The following is a 19,879-nucleotide window of genomic DNA, read 5'->3' as shown; positions in this document are numbered from 1 at the left end:
GAAATGATGTCACATCATTTTATTTGCATTACCTATAAATAAGGTCAAGTGTATCATCATGACTAAACCACTGAGGAAAGCTGACTGCTGAAACCGGTCTGGTTCATAATAAATAATATAATTGCTACACCTACTCGGGGTGCTGGATTTTTTCTTTTTTATTCATGGTTGGTTTATCCGTGCACCAACCGTAAGTGCTAGCCTGCTCCTTTTCACTGTTTGCTTGCTTGCCAGGCATTCCTTTTGGACAGATGAAACTCCCATACCACTGGCACTCGCATTTTTCATTGTGTGTGTGTGTGTGTGTGTGTGTGTGTGTGTGTGTGTGTGTGTGTGTGTGTGTCAAATCCGATGCAGCATATGAACATCTAATGTTAGTACTCCAGCAGACAAGGCTGTCTTCCCTAAGGATGGGTGAGCTGGCATTGGCTGCTTACCCCCTCAACCACTGGCTCCTCCATCTTTCATGCCTCTGCTCAAAGTCTGGTCATCTGGGTCATAGTCAAGATTTTATCTTTCTCTGCCATAAAGCCAGCCTTACAGTAGCATTTGCTGGTGTATTCCTGTGTAGACTTTGCCATGGATACTAATCAAGAACAGTAGAAAGTTTTTGAAACTTCTTATTTTTTTAAAGCTAGATTGCCTTCTAGCAGTCACAGCTCAAGGTTGCAGGTGTGTGTGCTGGGGGCCATCCCAACTGCTTGAAAAGATGTGGCAAAGACCAATGTCTATTCTTAACAAAACTGGCAAACCATACACCTAAATCCTGCATCAATTATTATTTTACTCATACATCTTCTGTTAAGGTGAGTTGTCAAACAAATTTATTTTCTTACTTTCTAACTACTTTTTGTGGTTTGAAGAAAAGCCTTATAACATTTTTTTTTACTGTAGGTATATTACTTTTCAGATATTTAACTGTTCAGCACCAGACACTGGAAACATGGAAGTTTTGATTCGCTTTGGGACAGAGCAGCAAAAGGAGCAGTGGTTGAAACCCTTGTTAGACGGCAAGATTAGGTCTTGTTTTGCTATGACAGAACCTAAGGTACGTTTTGTGAGAGAGAACTGTGCTCAACATATATATATATATATATAAAGAGGAAGAACATTGTACTCAGCTGAAGTATAAAAAAGTTGACAGTTACTTTATGGAGAGATTTTTAACCTGTGGTGTTATTCTTAATGCTACTTTATCTGTTATTTGCAGTGCAAAGTAAATTAAGTGTCAATACACAGGGTTTATCCTGTGTTGACTAAGGGTACCCTCTGTATGCTATTTTCTTTTTATAAGATGTAGCTTGCAGATTCTGCAGTGTATTGATCTTGCTTGCTTTTGGTATGCTACCCAGATCTGTTGATTCTTGCCTGCATATTATACTTACTCATACTTAAAGCAGTTTGACGTTAGTATGATTGCAGTAATTCATTATGTTATAACTGATTGTCACAAGTTATCTTCCCTTCCTTTTCTCATATATAAACTAAAGCTACCTTAATAACGTGAAACCTTTAAAGTTCTCTCTGTACAGCAATATACTACATTTATGTGGAACATCTGATGTTCTTCGTGTTTCACTGCTTCAGTCCTAATCGTTGGGGTTATCCATGCTGTGGTAGCCCTCAGTCAATCCAAATACCAGTCAAGGTTTTGTGCGTCGGCTGCTGTCGCTTGCTGGGTGACATCAGGTCGTCTGAGCTATAAAGGAGAGCAGGTGACGCCATTACCTCAGTCTTTCTTGCCGTGGAGCCCGTAGCAGAAGCAATTTGAAACAGTGCCGGTCACCGTTTCCAGATTTCGAACTTCAGCTGAAAATGTCTAAAGCTAAGTACCCCGTTGGGGATCCTTCCTTTTTCTTGCACTAACCGATGTCTGAAAAAGTCAATAACTTTCTCGCTTGTGGAAAGCAAATTCCACACCAAGACTTCCATTCTTAGTGTGTCACTTGTTTAGGCTGAGATCACAATGTACTGTGCTATTGGTTCTGTGCCCTCTTTAACACTAGAACTATTTGTCATAGAGCTCTATTTGTAGCCAGTTATTTTCGTCTTCTGTCTCCGATTACCAATATGGCATCCGTCAGTCAGCAAACCGCAGATCTTCCGAAAAAAACTAAAGATAAGGATAGAGACAGACCACATAAGGCCAAGCCTTCCGACAACACCACTGCTGAATGGGTCATCAGTTCTTTGGAATTCAGTGAGGTGCTTTCACAGCCCCTGATACCCGACTCGATTACTTTGCAGGCCTCTACTGAGGCCCTTTCGGAGTCCTGTATGCTGCAGATGTCTGTATCGTCTAACCAAGCCTTCAGCTGTCTCTGCCTCTGTTGGTTCTGGAGCCACTAAGCAGGCATTGGCTTCCGAGGATACCAGTCGCACTTAGGATTTCACTTCAAGGCCTTCACTCTCTCTTCCGACTAACACACTGACAGCACCGAGGGATACTCTTCAGGCCAGACTTAGAGCTACTCCAAAGAAAATAGCAAAAAGTCTCCATTCCAGTACTCCTCCCCCTCCTCAAACTAGAATGCTTAAAATGGGGGGGGGTGGTCTCATCACTTTCGAGCCACTCCAGCCAAAAGGAGAAGGGAACCTTCTCCAGACATCAAATTGGATTTAGACTCAGAGGGATCTCACTCCTCTGTTTTTGAGGAGGAAAATCCTCTTACTGCCTATAAAAATTCAGATGCAGAAGAATCTATTACTTCTGCATCACCTCCGGAGGACTTTTCGTTTGGGGAAACCCTTCACACCCTCAGGGAACACTTCCAATGGGAATCAATGGATTTTCCTCAATCCAAGAAAAGACTAAGAGAGTTTCTGGACCTACCCCAGCATAGGCCTCTGGCCATCCCACCCATCTTGGAGGTGGTAGATGTTTACCAAGAATCCAGCCGTACCACTGACACCCTTCCATCTGCCCCCAGAAAACCTGACCGGTACTATAGGGTACCTGACTTACATAAATTCCTCTACAGAAATCCTATAGCAGATCCAGAGGTGATTACTCCCGGACCTAAGGGAGTTAAGGCTACCTCTCCATAGAATCCTACTCCCTCATTCAAATAATCCAGGGCCCTGGACAGATGGAGTAAAAAAGTATATACCTCTGCAGCTTTAACTATAAAGGCTGTCAACTGTCAGTTCCATATGTTACAATATTAACAGCACACTTTGAACTTTTGAAACAGAAAATGTATGCTTTACCAGATTTTCCCAACAATAAAGAGATAGAATTACTGCACTCTTCATCTCAGGTGGCAAAGCACTCCTTGTACTGTGGATTTGACACCCTAGAAGCGTCTAGCAGGGCAGCAGTGACAGGATCTGTTATCAGAAGATATGCATGGTTGAAGGAGCAACCTCTCCCTGATCATGTCAAAGCTAAAATCATGGATGCACCTCTTGACAAAGACCGCTTGTTCAGACAGAAAACTGAAGAGGTTCTTAAAAAAATGGAAGACAAAGCAAAATCGATGCAGACTGTTAAAGATTTTCTTCAAGTACAACCTCCTAGGTTCAGCAGAAATTTTCCCTCTAAACACTGGTCCTTTCCTGCACCAAACAGGCAGGCACAAGGCAAAACCTGTAGGGACAGACCCACCAGGACTCAAACACAGGGCCAGCAAAGAACTAAACAGTGGCCCCCACTCAAACACTAGAGCAGGGAGTTCAAAAACAACCCTGTATGGAGAAAACTCTCAATGACTACCTTTCCCATCTCTGCCTGTCGCCACCACACCAAAAGCTAGGAGGAAGGCTATCTCTATTCAGAAAAAAATTGGAACTCTATAACAAAAGATCAATGGGTTTTAAAAATCATTGCTCAGTGGTACAAAATCAATTTCCAAGAACTACCACCTCCAAGAGGGTATCCAGACCTAGCTCCAAACCAGTGGGCAGAAGCAGTAAAACAAGTACAAAACCTAATTTCCCTAGGGGCAGTAGAACCTGTACCTCCAGAACAAGTTGCAAAAGGATTTTATTCCAAACTATTCCTTGTTCCCAGGAAAGAGGGGACTTGGCGCCCCATCCTGGACCTATCCTTTCTCAGTACCTTCCTGGTAATCAGGAAATTCAAAATGCTTACCTTACAAAAGCTTCTACCAATGCTGCCAAACAAGCTTGGATGGTCACCTTAGACGTAAAGGATGCTTACCTGGACATTGCAATAAGGGAATCATGCAGAAAATTCCTGCGCTTCAGAGCAGGATCATTACACTTTCAATTCTTGCTTTGCCCTTTAGCTTATATACTGCTCCCAGGGTATTCACCAAATGTCTAGCTCCTGCCATTTCCTTTTGCAGGCAAAACAATGTAGAGATTTACCCTTACCTGGACGACTTGTCTCAGCCAGGCAGACTGCAAGGAACTGCTCCTGCAGCACCTCTCATTTGTAAAAATCCTACTCACCTCTCTGGGGTTCACTGTCAACGAAAGGAAATTAAAACAGACACCTACCAGGAAAATCATATTTCTGGGAGCCTTACTGGAGACAGAACAGCAAATGGCCTTTCTGTCTCCTGAAAAACAAAGTTTCCTACCAAAATACCTTACTACTCTGGCCTCCTAAACCCAGCTTTCTGCCAGGAAATTCATGCAAGCTCTAGGGTACATGGCCTCATGCATCCTCCTGGTACCTCTGGCCAGACTGCACATGAGGAAAATTCAGTGGTACCTAAAGAACCTATGATGTCAACACTCACAACCTCTGGACACCTTCCTGTCTGTGATCCCTTGCATTAGATCCAAGTTCCTCTGGTGGGCCCAAGCCTGTGCTCTGAACAAGGGACTTCCATTCACCCTCCGTCCAGCAGACCAGACCATAACTACAGATGCTTCAGACATAGCCTAGGGAGCCCACCTAGAAGGCAGATGCGCCCAAGGTCTCTGGGATGCACAAATACTACCCTTGCACATCAATCAAAAGGAAATGATAGCAGTGCAAAACTCTCTGGCATCCTTCAAACCCTACCTCAAATCAGGGGTGGTTCTCATAAAAACAGACAACACCACAGTCATGTGGTACATCAACAAACAGGGAGGTACTCAATCCTACCCCCTGTGCAGACTAGCCATGACCCTGTGGCTAGCAGCCTCATCCATGGGACTACATCTTATAGCCCAATACCTACCGGGCATCAACAACACCCTAGCATACCACCTAAGCAGAAACCTACTGGACCCACACGAATGGCAAATCCACAGAGACATTTTTCTGCAAATTACACACACATGGGGGACCCCCCAGGTGGACCTCTCTGCCTCTCATTTAAATCACCAAGTACAGAAATTCTGCACCAGGGAGTACCATCACCTGGTCTGGAAGGTTGATTCCCTGACCTTCCCTTGGAATACCCTCTATGTGTATGCATTCCCACCTCTTTCTCTCATTCCAAAAGTATTAATCAAGATAAGGGAGGAAAAACCAAGAGCAATACTCATTGCCCCAGATTGGCCCAGACAGCATTGGTACCCAATGCTGTGCAGCCTATCTCACCAGCCCCCCCTGGCAGCTACCTCTGATACTTCACCTGCTATCCCGGGGGGGGGGAGAGACAATGTTGCACCCAGACCTTCAGACACTCAAGCTCTCAGCGTGTCTTGTTCTACCATAACCAACAAGGAATCTATGCTAAGCAAGCAAGTCCTTGACATCATCACAGAAGCCAGAAGGCCCAGCACCAGAAAATCTTACTCTGGAAAATGGAAAAGATTCCGCTCCTGGAGCCAGTCCAAGGGGGCAGACATACATCTGCCCTTCATTCCTCTTATTCTAGATTATCTTGCTGAGCTTCTTAATAAGGGTCTCTCCTTCTCCTCCATAAAGATCCATGTCTCTGCCATCTCGGCACATTTTGATACAGAACAGCCATTGTCCTCCCACCCTCTTATCAAACAATTCCTTAGAGGACCCTCTAATATCAGGCCTCCCAGAAGACAACCCACCCCAACCTGGAACCTGAACTATGTTTTAGAAAAACTTACTCTGCCTTCTTCCGAGTCTGCAGCACCCTCAGAATTAAAGTACCTCTCTTGGAAGACTTCTTTCTCCTGGCTATTACTTCAGCCAGGAGAGTGTCAGAGCTTCAGCTTTAATGGCCATTGAGCCATTTATCATCTTCCATGCAGACAGGGTCTCACTGAGAACCAATCCCTCCTTCATGCCAAAGGTGGTTTCGGATGTTACCCTCAACCAGGCCATCCACCTGCCCACCTTCTTCCCTAACCCTCAGAACAAGGGGGAAAGGATACTACATTCTTTGGATGTACACAGGCAACTCAGATTTTTATCTGGATCGTACAAAGACATTCAGGACAACTGACCAGCTCTTGGCCAGCTTTAAAACAGGGGCACAGGGGAAACCAGTATCCAAATAGACCATTTCCAAATGGATAGCACACTGCATCCAATTTTGCTACTTCTTGCATGGAATCCCCCCGAGACCATCAGAACCCATTCCACTAGGGCAACCTCTACTTCCACAGCATTCCTTAGAGGGGTACCCACCAAGGACATCCTGGAAGCTGCCACATGGACTTCAGTCCACACCTTCACCAAACATTACCATCTGAATCTATTCTCAAAAGCTAGGGCTGGGTTTGCTTCTGCAATTCTGCAGGGCATGTTCACCCAATCTTAAGTTTCTAGCAACCTTCCACCCTTCTCCTCAGCTTTGGGAATCTTCCCAATGGTTAGGACTGCAGCAGTAAAACACGAAGAACATGGTACAGTTGTGTGCACTTACCATAAATGTAGATGTTCGAGTGTATTCATTGCTGCAGTCATGCTTTCTCTACCTCCTTCCCCCTGATATCTGCTGTCCTTAGAGAGGCACATATTTCTATGGGGGTCTCTGACCCCAGGACTACTAATAATTATTAAAATTGGACTTCTTTGGTTAGTTAAGGCAAGAAAAACTGAGGTAATGGCGTTGCCTGCTCTCCTTTATAGCTCAGATGACCTGATGTCACCCAGCAAGTGACAGCAGCCAACGCACAAAACCTTGACTCTGGTATTCGGACCGACTGAGGGCTACCACAGCATGGATTGGGAGGGTGGCCTAATGGTTAAGGTGTTTGCCTTACAAACACAAGGTGCAGGGTTTGAGTCTCACAAGGGATAACTGGCTAGGCTTAAAATGGCTCACAAGGGCAGTTAGCTTAGTACTAACCTATGAACCTATGGATAACCCCAATGGTTAGGACTGCAGCAGTGAATACACTCAAGCATTTACATTTATGGTAGGTGTATACAACTGTACGTTCCCAGGCCATTCAGTGAACACGTGCACCACCGATTTGAACATGTGGGTAACAAACCTGAATAAATAAATGGAAGTAGACCTAATAAAATATTCTACTTACAGTCATAAGTGCATACATTTTGTAACAATGGTAATTCAGAAAATGTGTTACTAAGCAATGCTATTTTGTTATTACTGAAGTTAGTCTGATGCTTCACAGACCACTCATATTTTATAATCCTATTTCAGTAATTGATAAAAGCCTTGTAATCCAACTTGTTAGGTACGCATGTTAATGATATGGTTTAGAGTAAGTTACTTACATAATGAAACCAGCTGTATATACACTATGGCTGAATATGATGTCCAGCAGCAAATCCTGAAGGGAATTCTGCTTTTCTACCAAAGATGGGGGTGACCTTGGAGTTGATTATATTAAGTAAGGAGTTATAGGAGAGACAGGCCGCTCCATAACTGAGTAGACTTTATCCACCCCAGAATTATTATTTTTATTTTGCGATTTTCCATGTTTTAAGCCTGTCATTTGGTCATGGTGCATATGGTTTATCAACCTAAATTGTCTGGGAAAGCACTGAAATGTTACACATGTATTAGTGATCTGTTTTTGTAGTATACATTTATTTAGAATTCTTTTTCTTCTGTTACCAAGAACATTGTTTTGTAAATATTAAAATTCACTGTAATCTAGTTCTTAGAATTTAACAGTATTCACATCTGATTGCATGCTGTTTCATATCTCCAACTGTTTGGCTGCATATTATGGCAAGTGAATAATGCTTCACAAAACGTTAGATAGTTTCAGGCATGATGCTAAAGAAAATGATCATTATCTACATTATTAGTTACCAAAGTTTGGAAATTAACTTGGAGCCCAAGAACAATCACTCTGGAGAAGAGATCAAGTTCTTCTCCATCTACTTCCCTGCCACATGGGTTTGGTGATAAGTACTTTTTTCTAACCATCACGTCCCCAAAGGACTATGTCTGATAGCTCTGTGTTGAAGAGGTACTGCCAGCTATGCCAGGAGAAGTAGGCAGTGGATGTGTAACATATGCCAGCACAGCTAGCTGGAATTTAGTAAAGAATTGTATATTATTTGAATGTCAAACTGATTTGTACAGATGCTTGTGTTGAAAATGGATTTCTAAAGTTGCTCATATTAAAAATGTGCCAACAGTGGGTCCTGACTTTATTGTAACTGAATTAAATATATATAAGTTAACAGAGGATACTGGAAGAAAAGAGGTTAAACTGAGCTCCAGCTAACTTTGAGAAATCATAACAAATTAAATTACTGGGCCTGGGCCATAAAGATGTTATCTCACAGTTTTGAATGAAGCCAGAGATTAAATGCCTGTAAGAAGCATCGTTTGTGAGTCTCTTTAAGAGGAGTATAAGTTTGTAATTGTTTTATGACTTCCAGAAGCTGCACCAGATCTGAGCAAAGCTCTTGTGTTTGCATTATTGACATGTAGATACTAATTCCTGGCAGTTTCTAGCAGTGTGGGGGGAGGGGGACGGGGTGGCGTGGGAACCACAACTCCAATGACCAGATGTATGTGATGTCATACTGTACAGAAATATTTTAATATTAGCTGAGACTGAAGTCTCAAGACAGTCTGCTTCTTGGAACCTGACGTAGAAAGATCCCTCGCCTACTTCATCTTGCCTTGCTGTATTAAGTAAGGAGAAACAGTAATTATCTAGATCAGTTAGGAAGATATAGTGAGAATAGTTAAGTCTTTTTTTCTATAACTGTGTGAATCTTTCCAGCTGTGTTATTTTTAGTATTTCCTGTGATTGAAGCTCTGGTGTTTAGTGTATATAAATATTTCATGTTCTTATTAAATATATTTAAACTTGCCCTTTAGAGAAATAGTTTAGCCTTTGAGAGTACTTATATCAGTTGGTAGCATTGTGGCCACTCCTAAAGCCTGGCTGTCTTGTCAACATTACCTTTTGTATTAATATAAGTTTCACTTGGTATAATTGGGTACCCTTGCAAGAGCCTTAGGTAGCTGACTTTGTAGTGTCTGATGGCAGTGATAACTACCTTATAGTATGAGCAGCCAGGGGAACAGCGGGTAAATCTGTGTCAGCCTTTCCCAGGTGTGAGTGTGTGTGTGTGTGTGTGTGTGTGTGTGTGTGTGTGTGTGAAAATCAAATCTCAGAGAAAGAGAGTGTGTGTGTGTGTGTGTGTGTGTGTGTGTGTGTGTGTGTGTGTGTGTGTGTGTGTGTGTGTGTGTGTGAGCTACTTGGAGCAGGGGCACAAAGCACTGGTTTCACAGAGAGGATGTTGGAGAACTTGGCTTGGCACTCAACTGAAGACTTAACCCTGTAGCTGTGCTAGAGGGGAGCCTTACTGGGGCCCTGGAGAGAGACAGATATAAAGAAATCCAGACCATGGGCTAACTGTGTTCCCTGTGTGCTCTTAAGGGAAATTGTGTTTGTTGCAGAGAGGTCTGTATCATCTGGAAATACTGAGTGAACCATTTGTATTCCAAGGGAGCGGCCCTCTCCAGGGTCAGTGGTGAGGAATCAGGGTCCTTGATTACTGGCACAGACTGGGGATGCCACAGGCTCCACAACAAGTATCCACTCAGTCTTTTTCTGTAGAAGAAGCTTTTAGGCATCCCTGACTAGACAGAAGCTCTACAACCCATTCATCCCTGCCCAGGAAGCCCATCTGTTTTGTTCATTCCTTCAGTGGCAAGAGTTGAGTGATAGGGAGTGGGCCAGATAGCAGATCCTGCAGAGCAGCCTCCCCCTGTAGCTCTCTCCTTTTGATGGCTCCATTTATCTCCATAATGCTGCCCAACTTCAGAAGTACCACTGTGGGCCATTTTAACCTAGCCAATTTCCCTATCATGACCTGTACCTTGTGTCTGTGAGGTTAACACCTTAACCCTTATGCCAATCCCCACCCCACATTCAGTACACATGACCTTCCTTTGACAAAGCCAAAGTGGGATGGATTCAGTGTCTGGAGGTGTCCTATGTCATTGTTCCATGGCTTTGCAACTAAGGCTAGTTAGATGAACAGGTCAGTAGTTTCCAGGATCTGTTGAAGGTCTTCTGTTATGAAGGGGATGACCATCAAAGTCTTACATTCTTATAGCAAAAATCCTGTTTTAAGACTATAGTTAAATAGGGTTTCCAGGGGTGCTGATAAGTCATATTTTAGAATGTTCAGGAGGCATCCCGAGATGTTATTGGGGCCCAGTGAGGCCGTGTTTTTGGCTTCAGTGAGCACCATACCCCTCAACCTCTTAGCACAAAAAAATCTGGACAAAGACAAAAATAATAGGGGCACAAACCCTCAAAATAGAATACATTTGAAATATTGCTCTTACAAAGTTAGAAAGTTGCTAGGATAAAAGGTTTTGTGTTACCCTGCATTTTCTGAAGGAGATGAAGTCTGTAACTCAAATGTCTACCATTATTTAGTGAATTCATTCCTCACTGTTTCGGGACAAAAACCACAAATTTTATGGGAACAGACCAAATTATGAGGCAGAAATCTAGACAGTTGAGAGGTATGGCAAGAACAGCCAGTACATGCTGCCTAATTAATTAGAGGTGTTATGTCTGAGGGTATTTCTTGAAGGATGGTTGGGGTGGAGGTGGGGGGTGGGGGTAAAGTTGGAACTTAATTTGTCTGTTAACATGTTTACTGTATTGCCAGGTTCAGTGAGTGTGGTACCATTAATAATAATAGATGAATACTAGGCTAACTGCCCTGAAGGGACATTTTAAGCCTAACCAATATCCTGAAATCAGAATCTAACCCCGTACCTTGTATTTATAAGGTGAAGACTTTAACCATTGTACTAAACCCATATGGTACCTCCAGTTCAGCATGTTGCTGTGTGCTCCCCTTGAGGTTTCTGACACTGGTGAAAGCATTATGGTCATCTTTCACTTGGGAGGTTGTCTTTACCTCAAATTTGCCTATTTAATTTGATAAGAGAGTTTTTATCTTTACGAGAATTACCCTTCCTGATTTTTTGCCATATTTTTTTTTCCTTTTGTTGTATAGTCTGTTTAATTTGGCATGCCACCAGGTTTGGTTTGTTTCTGGGGCTAGTTGTGGGTTTATTTATGGTTGGTACAAGAGCCTGTATGCAGCCACTGACATGGTTTTACAGAGTTTCTGAGAGCAATTCAGCATATGCTGCTATGCTCTCGCGGTTCAGAGGGCCATTGAATTTTGACAAACTGCCACTTAATAAAAGTTAACTTACCTTGGAATAGTTTCTGTTACTAGTTTTACTAGGGATTATGGAGCTGATTTTGATTTCTGAGGAGACAGCCTTATGGCCAGACTTAACAAGGAGGATGAGACATTTGGGGGAGGGGTGCAGCATTCTCCCATATTCGTGAGTACGAGGTCCAGTATGTTAGAGCCTCTAGTGGTCATTTTTACTATTTGGTCAAGGGTGTTTCTGTTTATGAATTCCAGGAATCTCTGTGCCTGTAGATTTGAGGCCATTTCGGATTCTCAGTCTATACAGGGGGTAATTAAAGTCACCCATGAGTAGGGTGTTTGGTTGGATAGTAAATGTCTCCAGTAGGTCCAAGTATGCATTGTGAGCTTCTTGTACATGAAGGATGACCTATAGCTGGCTAGGATATGGTATGGGATTTTGTCTGTGGTGTTGTGCACATGGAAGAACTCCAGCACGTCATCCTGTTTGACCACCTTAGAGGTATGCTTGCTATTAATGTATATCACCTTCAGTCCTTGTCTGTGCAGCTGCTGGTCTAAAAAGTGCATTAAAAATTTGCACTGACAGTGTATTCTCTTGCTTTAAACCATGTCTCAGTAACTGCACAGATATCTGTATTCTCAAGCATGAGGAGGGTTTGGGGGGAGTATAGTTTTTTACTTAGGCTCCCTCATTGAGAAGTAGCACCTTGAGGTTTAGTTGTGTTGATTTTTCTGTGTCAGTCGGTTTGCCAGTTTGGCATTGCCTAAGAAAGGTACTGTGGGGAGTGGATACTTTTAGCTGGTATTCAAAAGCTTAGAAGGAACAAGAATAGACCATTTTCGGCAAAGCATCATGGTCTGTTAAGCATGTCCTTCCAAGCTGACCAGTATTGGATTCCCTTAGAGTAACCCCAGAAAGACAACCAGTTGTTGAAATCAGTCACTTTTGCTCATATTGAGGCATCATCTTCAGTGATGGTAATATGCTGCTCAGTGCTAGGCTCATAGCAGCCTGAGATCATAGTCTGAGTGCTCCATAATGTCTGTCTTCTTGTTGTCCAGGGAGCTTTGTCTCTGGTCATTTACACCTACATGGACTATGATGTAATCATTCTGGTACCTGTGGAGTAATGACTTGAGTGTGTGCATGATTTGGCGAATCCTGGCTTCAGATAAGCATCTAACTGTTATCTTCTCCTTGTTCAGCCTAGTTAAAGGGGCATCAGTATGGCTTAAAATGGAGACTGCTGTGACAAGAGTCCAAACTAATAAAACTACCAACTTAAAAGATAAAACCCAAAGAAACCTGAAGGTGTTACTGCTCAATGCCAGGAACCTAGAAAAGAAATTCCACACCCAACAACCTCTCTTCACTCTGGAGAATATAAATGTTTGTGCCATTAATGAGACATGGTTTAAATTCACAGAAAGTACTCTGGTATTGAAAGGTTTCATTGCCTTCCACACATTAAGACAATCAGCTACACAGACAGGGACAAAAGGTGGAGGAGTCTCAGTCTGTATTAGCAAAAAGCATAACTCTAAGTTGGTTAACAGGGCTATGACCTGGAATTCCACATAAAATCGCTACAAAGTCCCATACCATACCATACATTAGCAAGCTGTGTAGGTCCCCCTCTATGTCCCTAGCATCCCATATTTCATACCTAGAGCTACTGGAGGCACGCACCATTAAACCAAATACTCTGTTCATGGGAAACTTTAACTAGTCATCTATAGACTGGAAAACATATACTGCTTCATACTCGTAGACACAGTTATTCCTGGATTTGTTTTAACACAAATACCTTTGACTAGGTAGTGTGCACACCCACCAGAGGTTCAGACATACTGGACCTGGTTACCCCCCCAACCAGTGCCACATCCTCACTGGTGAGGTTGGACCACAAAGCTGTCTCCTTCAAAACAAAACTCAACTCAGCAACCCCAGCAAATCCTCTAACAGTTAAGAACTATTCCAAAGTAAACTGCATCCTATTAAGTGATAGTTTGTCAAAATTCAGTGCTTCTTCCAACCCTGAGTTCCAAGCAACCTATGAGGAATTGTATAACCGTGTAAATGGCTGTATGGAAGCTGCTGTACCTACTGGAAGTAAGCCCAAAACAATATCTAAAAACAAACCACTCTGGTGGAATCCTAACTTTATTAGAGTATATAACAGAAGGAGAAAAGCCATTGCTAAACTCGGGAAGAGCAACTCCAGTAATCATATGAGCTCTCTAATTAAACAGGAAACTAAGAAAACTAATTAAGTCCAACAAGGCTAATTACAAGGTCAAGATAGCCTTATGGGGTGGGGGGACTGCACACTCAGAAAAGAGAGCCAGTGAATTTGTCTGTTTGGATAAATTTCAGTTACTGGTAGTAAGTGCACTGCCTGGATGCCAGCAAAGAAAACATTTAGAGAACCTAAAAAAAATCAACTATAAAAAGTGAAGATAAAACATTTGTTGGGAAGAATCCTGCAAATGTTCAACAAAATGTAATTCAAGCTTCAGATTTGGTGTAAGATATGACTTTAGTAACCTATAGGAAAAAATAAGTCAAATGTGCTCAGAACTGACTAACATAAATGAAACATTGAAGGACTATATCAACTCAAATAATATGCTGGAAAAAAATGGAAGAAGCTTTGAACAGATATCAGATGAGTTGATAAAACTGCAACAGTTAGAGGTCAAAATAAAGAAAAAACTGGCTGAGTGTAAAACTTCTCAAGAAGAGATGTTTCAAAAAATGGTAGACTTGGAGGACTGAGAGCATGCAGGGAAAACCTGAGATTTTCAGTTGTACCAGAAAAACTGGAAGGAGCAGACTGTATTAGGTTCATACTAGGCTATCTGCCCTAGGGCATTTATAAGCCTAGCCAGAGTGTGTTTGGCTTTCGCTACCCATTTTAAATTAATTTTGCTATGCCCTTTTTTGAGGTTAGTATACTGTGCCTCTGTCTAACAGTGACACAGAAGTGATACCTGTGGTAAACCTATGATCTCCCATCCACTCATCAAGATTCCTCTTGAAGAGAGTCAATGAGGGACTCTGCCTAACCTGGACTGGGATTTTATTCCAGAGTGAAGGGAGCCTCTGGGTTATGAATCTGTCCCTCCAGCATGTCCTATTTATTTCAGTGCTGAGGTTCAAGTCTCTCGGCGTAGCTCGATGGGATTTGGATTTTCTGAGGTGCAGCATGTCCATTAATTCCGGGTTGGACATGGCTTTATACATCAGGCACAGATCGCCTCTGAGCAGGCGGTATGCCACTGAGTAGAGCTGGAGTTTCTTTAACCGGGCAGCATATGGCATCTGTTTGAGCCCTTTGATCCTCTTGGTGAGGTACTTTTGGGGTCTTTCCAGTTGCTGCAGGTGTCTGGTAAGGTACATCCCAAAAGGGGCATTGTACTCAATTATGGGCCTGATGAGGGATGAGTAAAGAGGCACAATGACCTCCCTGATCTAGATGTGAATCCCTTCATGATTAGGTGGGCTATATAAAATGTTTTTCTAACCACTTTGGTCACGTGGTTGTCAAATGAGAGATTGCTATCAACTTGGGTCCCCAGGTCCCTAATTACTTCTTCTGTACTTAATGGATTACCACCTATGTGGTAATTTGTGGGCACTTTGTTTTTGCCAAAGGGATGACTATACACTTTTGGCGTTTAGCTTGAGGCCATGGCTCTGGCACCAGTTGTCTGTTTCTATGAGGCCCTTTTGGAGGATGCTTGTGTCGGCTGGAGAGTCGATTATGGCGGCCAGTTTGCAGTCATCTGCGAACTTGGTCAGCCACAGTCCTTCCGTGTTGGCCTGTACCTCCAAGAAATATATACTGAACAAGAGAGGTCCCAGGACTGAGCCTTGTGGGACGCCACATGTAACTGGTTTGGAGTCTGACATGGCTCCAGCAATTCTAACCATGTGGGTTCTGTCCTTGAGCCAATTTGCAACCCATCTAGTGACATAGGGGTTTATATTTAAGCTGGTGAGCTTATCTATAATGCCCAAGTGGGGTATTGTATCGAAGGCTTTTGCGAGGTCCAGGTAGGCTATGTGGACCACCTTCCTCTCGTCAATGGCCTTGGTGACTGTTTCAAAGAAATCGACCAGGTTTAAGAGGCAGGATCTGCCCTTAACAAAGCTGAACTGGGTAGGATCCAGTGTCTGTAGGTCCCCAATATCTTTATTTATGAGGTCCATGATGATCCTTTCCATAGCTTTGCAGACCAAGCTAGTCAGGCTTATGGGACGATAGTTTCCAGGATCCGTTGAGGCACCACCTTTGTGGAGAGGGACCAGTGTTGCTGTACGCCATTCTTTGGGTACATATCCTGTAGTAAGGCTGAGATTGAACAGTAGTTTTATGTTTGGGTTTAGCTCTTCTTGGAGTTCATGTAGGACGCAGCCCATTGATGCTGTGTTTTTTGCTTTGGAGAGGGCGGCTCTTACCTGAGCATCTGAGATGTCAGGGGGGCAGCACTCTGCTGGGATAGATATTTGCCCTTTTGGTGGGGAGGGGGGGGAGAAGTTTGCACTGAACCTGTCAGCTAGGATGTTGGCAATGTCTGTGGGTTCAGTGTATTTCTTGTCATTTTGGACTAATTCTGAGCATATCTGGGAATTCCCACCCAGGTTCCTAACATAACTAAAGAAAGCCTTGTGATTATCCTTAGTGTCCTGTTCAATTTTTCTCTCGAAGCTGGCCTTAGACGATTTTATTGAGTGCCTGTAGTTTTTTGCTAATACTGATCAGAGATGCCTTCCCTTTTTGGGATTTTGCTCTATCATGTAGTAGCTTCCTCCTTCTATTGTATAGTTTGTTTATGGCTGGGGTCCACCAGACAGGACATCTGCCTGTGGAGGATTGGGTCTTGGTTTTATTTGGAATTGCATGATCCATGCATTCCTGAAGGTGTTCATAGAATGCGTTTATAAAGGATTCTGAGGTCTGGGCCATATTTTCCACAGGCCTGGGGGCTTTGAAGGATTCCACCTCGGTTTTGAGGAGTGTGAAATTTGCTTTAGAGAAGTTTTTCACTGTGGTTTTCTGGGCAGGGGGTGGGGTCGGGATGTGAATATCCAGTGAGATTAGTTTATGGTCTGATCTTACCAGTGAGGGATACACTTCTGGTCTGGAGCATAGAGTCCCCATGTTGGTGATGATCAGGTCCAGTATGTTTTCCCCTCTTGTGGGAGTGGTAACAAGTTGTTCCATAGCATTTGTGTTTATAAATTCCAGGAACCTTTGGGCTAGGGTGTTGGAGCTAGAGTAATGCTCCCAGTCTATGTTTGGGTAGTTGAAGTCGCTCAATATAATGGTGTTTGGAGAGACCTTCATATTTTCCAGTGTTCTCAGGAAGGCCGAGTGGGGTTCCTGGGTTTGGGAGGGTGGTCTGTAGCAGGCTATAAACTGGAAGGCAGTTTAACCCACTGTTAGTTGCACATGGATAGTCTCTGATGCTTTGTGCTGTGCCACCAACCTGGAGGTGTGGTGGGTATCTTTGACGAATATTGATACTCCCCCTCCTTTTGTGGTTCGGTCCAAGTTTTCGGGCCGAAAAGCATGGTATGAGGTATAACCTGGTAGTGCTGGGGTGCTCTCGGGAGCCTTGAACCAGGTTTCTGTTACTGCACAGATATCGATGTTCTCCATGATAAGGAGAGTTTCGAGTGCGTGCTTCTTGAGGTTTAGACTTCTGGCGTTGAGTAGCATTACTCTTAGTTTCATATCCCTTGTGATTCCTATGGAGGTGGGTTTGTCTTTTGAGCCTTGCCTAAAAAAGGCACTATGGGGGTAGCAAGAGCCTTTGCCAATATCCGAAAGCCCAGGGATGACAGGTGCAAGCCGTCCCTAATGAAGCATCGTGGCTTGTCGAGCATGTCATCTCAGGCTGACAGGTACTGGATCCCCTTTGAATGATACCAATACTTAAGCCAATTGTTGAAATTGATCATATTGTCTTCATATTGTGGCATCATTCTTGGTGAGGGTAAAATGCCACTCAAGGTCAGGGTCATACCGGCCTGGGCTACATGCTCAGAGAGCTTCTCTATGTCTCTTTTCATGTAGTCCAGGGAGGTAAGTCTCAGGTCATTCACACCAGCATGGACAATGACTGAGTCATATTTGTACTTGCCTTGGAGTGACCTGAGTGCTTGTGTTATGTGGCGGATCCTAGCACCCGACAGGCAGCTCACCGTGACCTTCTCCTTGTTCAGCCTGGTGAGCGGGACGTCAGTGTGCCTGATGATAGAGTCACCTATTACAAGTGTATCAGGTGTGTTGTTTAGCCTTAAGGGCTGTGACTGTTCGGCACACTGGCTTTGTGAGCTATGTGCTGCACTTGTTTTGTTTTGGGGTAGCGGTTGCTTGGATGTCTGCTTTGGAGGTCTCTGCTGTTTAGGCAGATTTTTATTTAGAGCCTCCAAGTATGTTTTTGTGTGTTTATGTGTTTAGTTTGCTATCGTGGTAGGTCTATGTGAGACTGGAATTGTAGGGAGTGTGGTTTCCTTCTCCTCCTGACTGGTTACGCCAGTACTGAGTTGAGAGAGCTTAGCCTCCAGTTTGGCTGTATGGTTGCATCTCTCACATGTGTTGGAATTTGTTGGGAGGAGGAGAGGGTTGTCTGTGTACATGAGGCAGTTGTAACATTGCCTCAAGATTCCCAGATTCATCAGCTGGACCGGATAGGAGATTGACAACTGACCTCTGGACATGCTAGAATAGTATTGGGAATTCCTTTATAATTGAAAAAAGGACCAATGGGGAACAAGGTACTCAAGGGGAGTTTGTGAGGGTGTAGTGCTTTTAATTTTTTAGTGCTGACTTAGTGAGCAAGTGCCAGGTAACTTAAATGCAATGTGTTACAGGTAACTTAAATGCAAAAATGACAAACAGTAACTTTCTTTCAAGTGAAACAAGGACATAAGTACAGTAAGCAATGCAGATATCACTAGGGATCCACAGAAACGCTGAAAAGCCGCGTTTTAGGTGGAATTAGCATTTCAGGGAAATAACAAGCAAACAAACAACAAGCATAGAAACAAAGCTAGATTCAGCAGTCCTGGATCTAGTCTATGCTACAGCAAACAAGGTGTACCAATTTCAGTAAGAAACAGTTCAAATATGCAGGCATTATAAGCCTTTAACCAGAAATTCCCAGCTCAGAAGGGCAGAGTCCAGCCTCTCCTCCCACAAGAGTGCAGACCACGAACCTTCTTAATGTAAAATAACTGGCCTGAAGCCCAAGTGCTTAAACCAGAACTAATACACTTTTAGAATAACAGACACTGAGCCCTCAATCAGCAGTTCCCAACTTAGAAGGATGTAAGCTACCTATCCTGTCACCACAGTGCAGGCCACAAACCTTCCTAATGTAAAACAACTGGTCTGAAGCCCAAGTGCTTAATCCAAAAGACTTAGAATGATAGCTACACTTTAATCAATTTATTACCAAGCAGTAATAAATACAATTGAATACTTTAAAGAATGCCTGGATTAGTGCTCAAGTTATACAAACAAAGCTAGATTCAGCAGGCCTGGATCTAGTCTGTGCTACAGCAAACAAGGTGTACCAATTTCAGTAAGAAGCAGTTCAAATATGCAGGCAATATAAGCCTTTAACCAGAAATTCCCAGTTCAGAAGGGCAGAGTCCAGCCTCTCCTCCCACAAGAGTGCAAACCACGAACCCTCTTAATGTAAAATAACTGGCCTGAAGCCCAAGTGCTTAAACCAGAATTGATACAATTTAGAATAACAGACACTGAGCCTTCAATCAGTATTAATTTTATGAAAGCACAAATAAGCAACTAGACTGGTATTCCACAGCAGGAGTTGTTAATTGAAAGGGCATATTATTTGCTTGCTCCAAACCTGGTCATGAGAAAGCAGCCAAGACCTGTTATAGTAAAGATGCAATCCTACCAGCAGAAAAAGTTGATTCTGACATAACTGTGGCAGAAGGACAAAATACTAAAAGTTGGAGACAGTAGAGGGCTTGTGGAAAATGATTACTCACTGTATACCAGGCGGAAGAGGAGTAGGTTTGTTCCAGCATTCTAGGAGTTTCAAGGGGCAAGTGTGGGATTTGGGCAGCTGTATCCAGCTGTCTTAGGAATTTTTTTTTTCTGGAAGATAAGAGTCATTATTTGATGTAGAACATGTAAGGGACAAAAAATTATAATGCTCATGGAAAGACTTTGCCAGTGAAGCCTTTTCCAGTAATCCAAAGGAGGATGCTTGAGAGAGAGAAAAGCACAGGCGTTGACTACAAGAATCAGGAGTATGTTGGAGGTGGATCAGAGACTGGGGTTGGGGGATTACAAAGCATCAGTCACATTTGTGAAATATTGCTGAACATGAGAAACTGGAACTATTGAA

General features: G+C 43.1%; 1 protein-coding gene across 1 annotated transcript in view; it reads left to right on the top strand.

The window, feature by feature from the left end:
- ACAD10 (acyl-CoA dehydrogenase family member 10) overlaps nucleotides 1-19,879 on the top strand; it is a 1,588,826-nt gene that overhangs the window by 1,075,320 nt on the left and 493,627 nt on the right. Inside the window, exon 15 of the mRNA XM_044068620.1 lies at nucleotides 911-1,048. Coding sequence (XP_043924555.1) covers nucleotides 911-1,048 — 138 coding nt within the window. The remainder of the gene's footprint in view (nucleotides 1-910; nucleotides 1,049-19,879) is intronic.

Source organism: Protopterus annectens, chromosome 4.part0 (assembly GCF_019279795.1).
Source record: "Protopterus annectens isolate FY-2018-M chromosome 4.part0, PAN1.0, whole genome shotgun sequence".
In the NCBI taxonomy this organism is placed as follows: Eukaryota; Metazoa; Chordata; order Ceratodontiformes; family Protopteridae; genus Protopterus; species Protopterus annectens.
The sequence above is the reverse complement of the archived record's forward strand: the minus strand, read 5'-3'. Positions and strand labels throughout refer to the sequence as shown.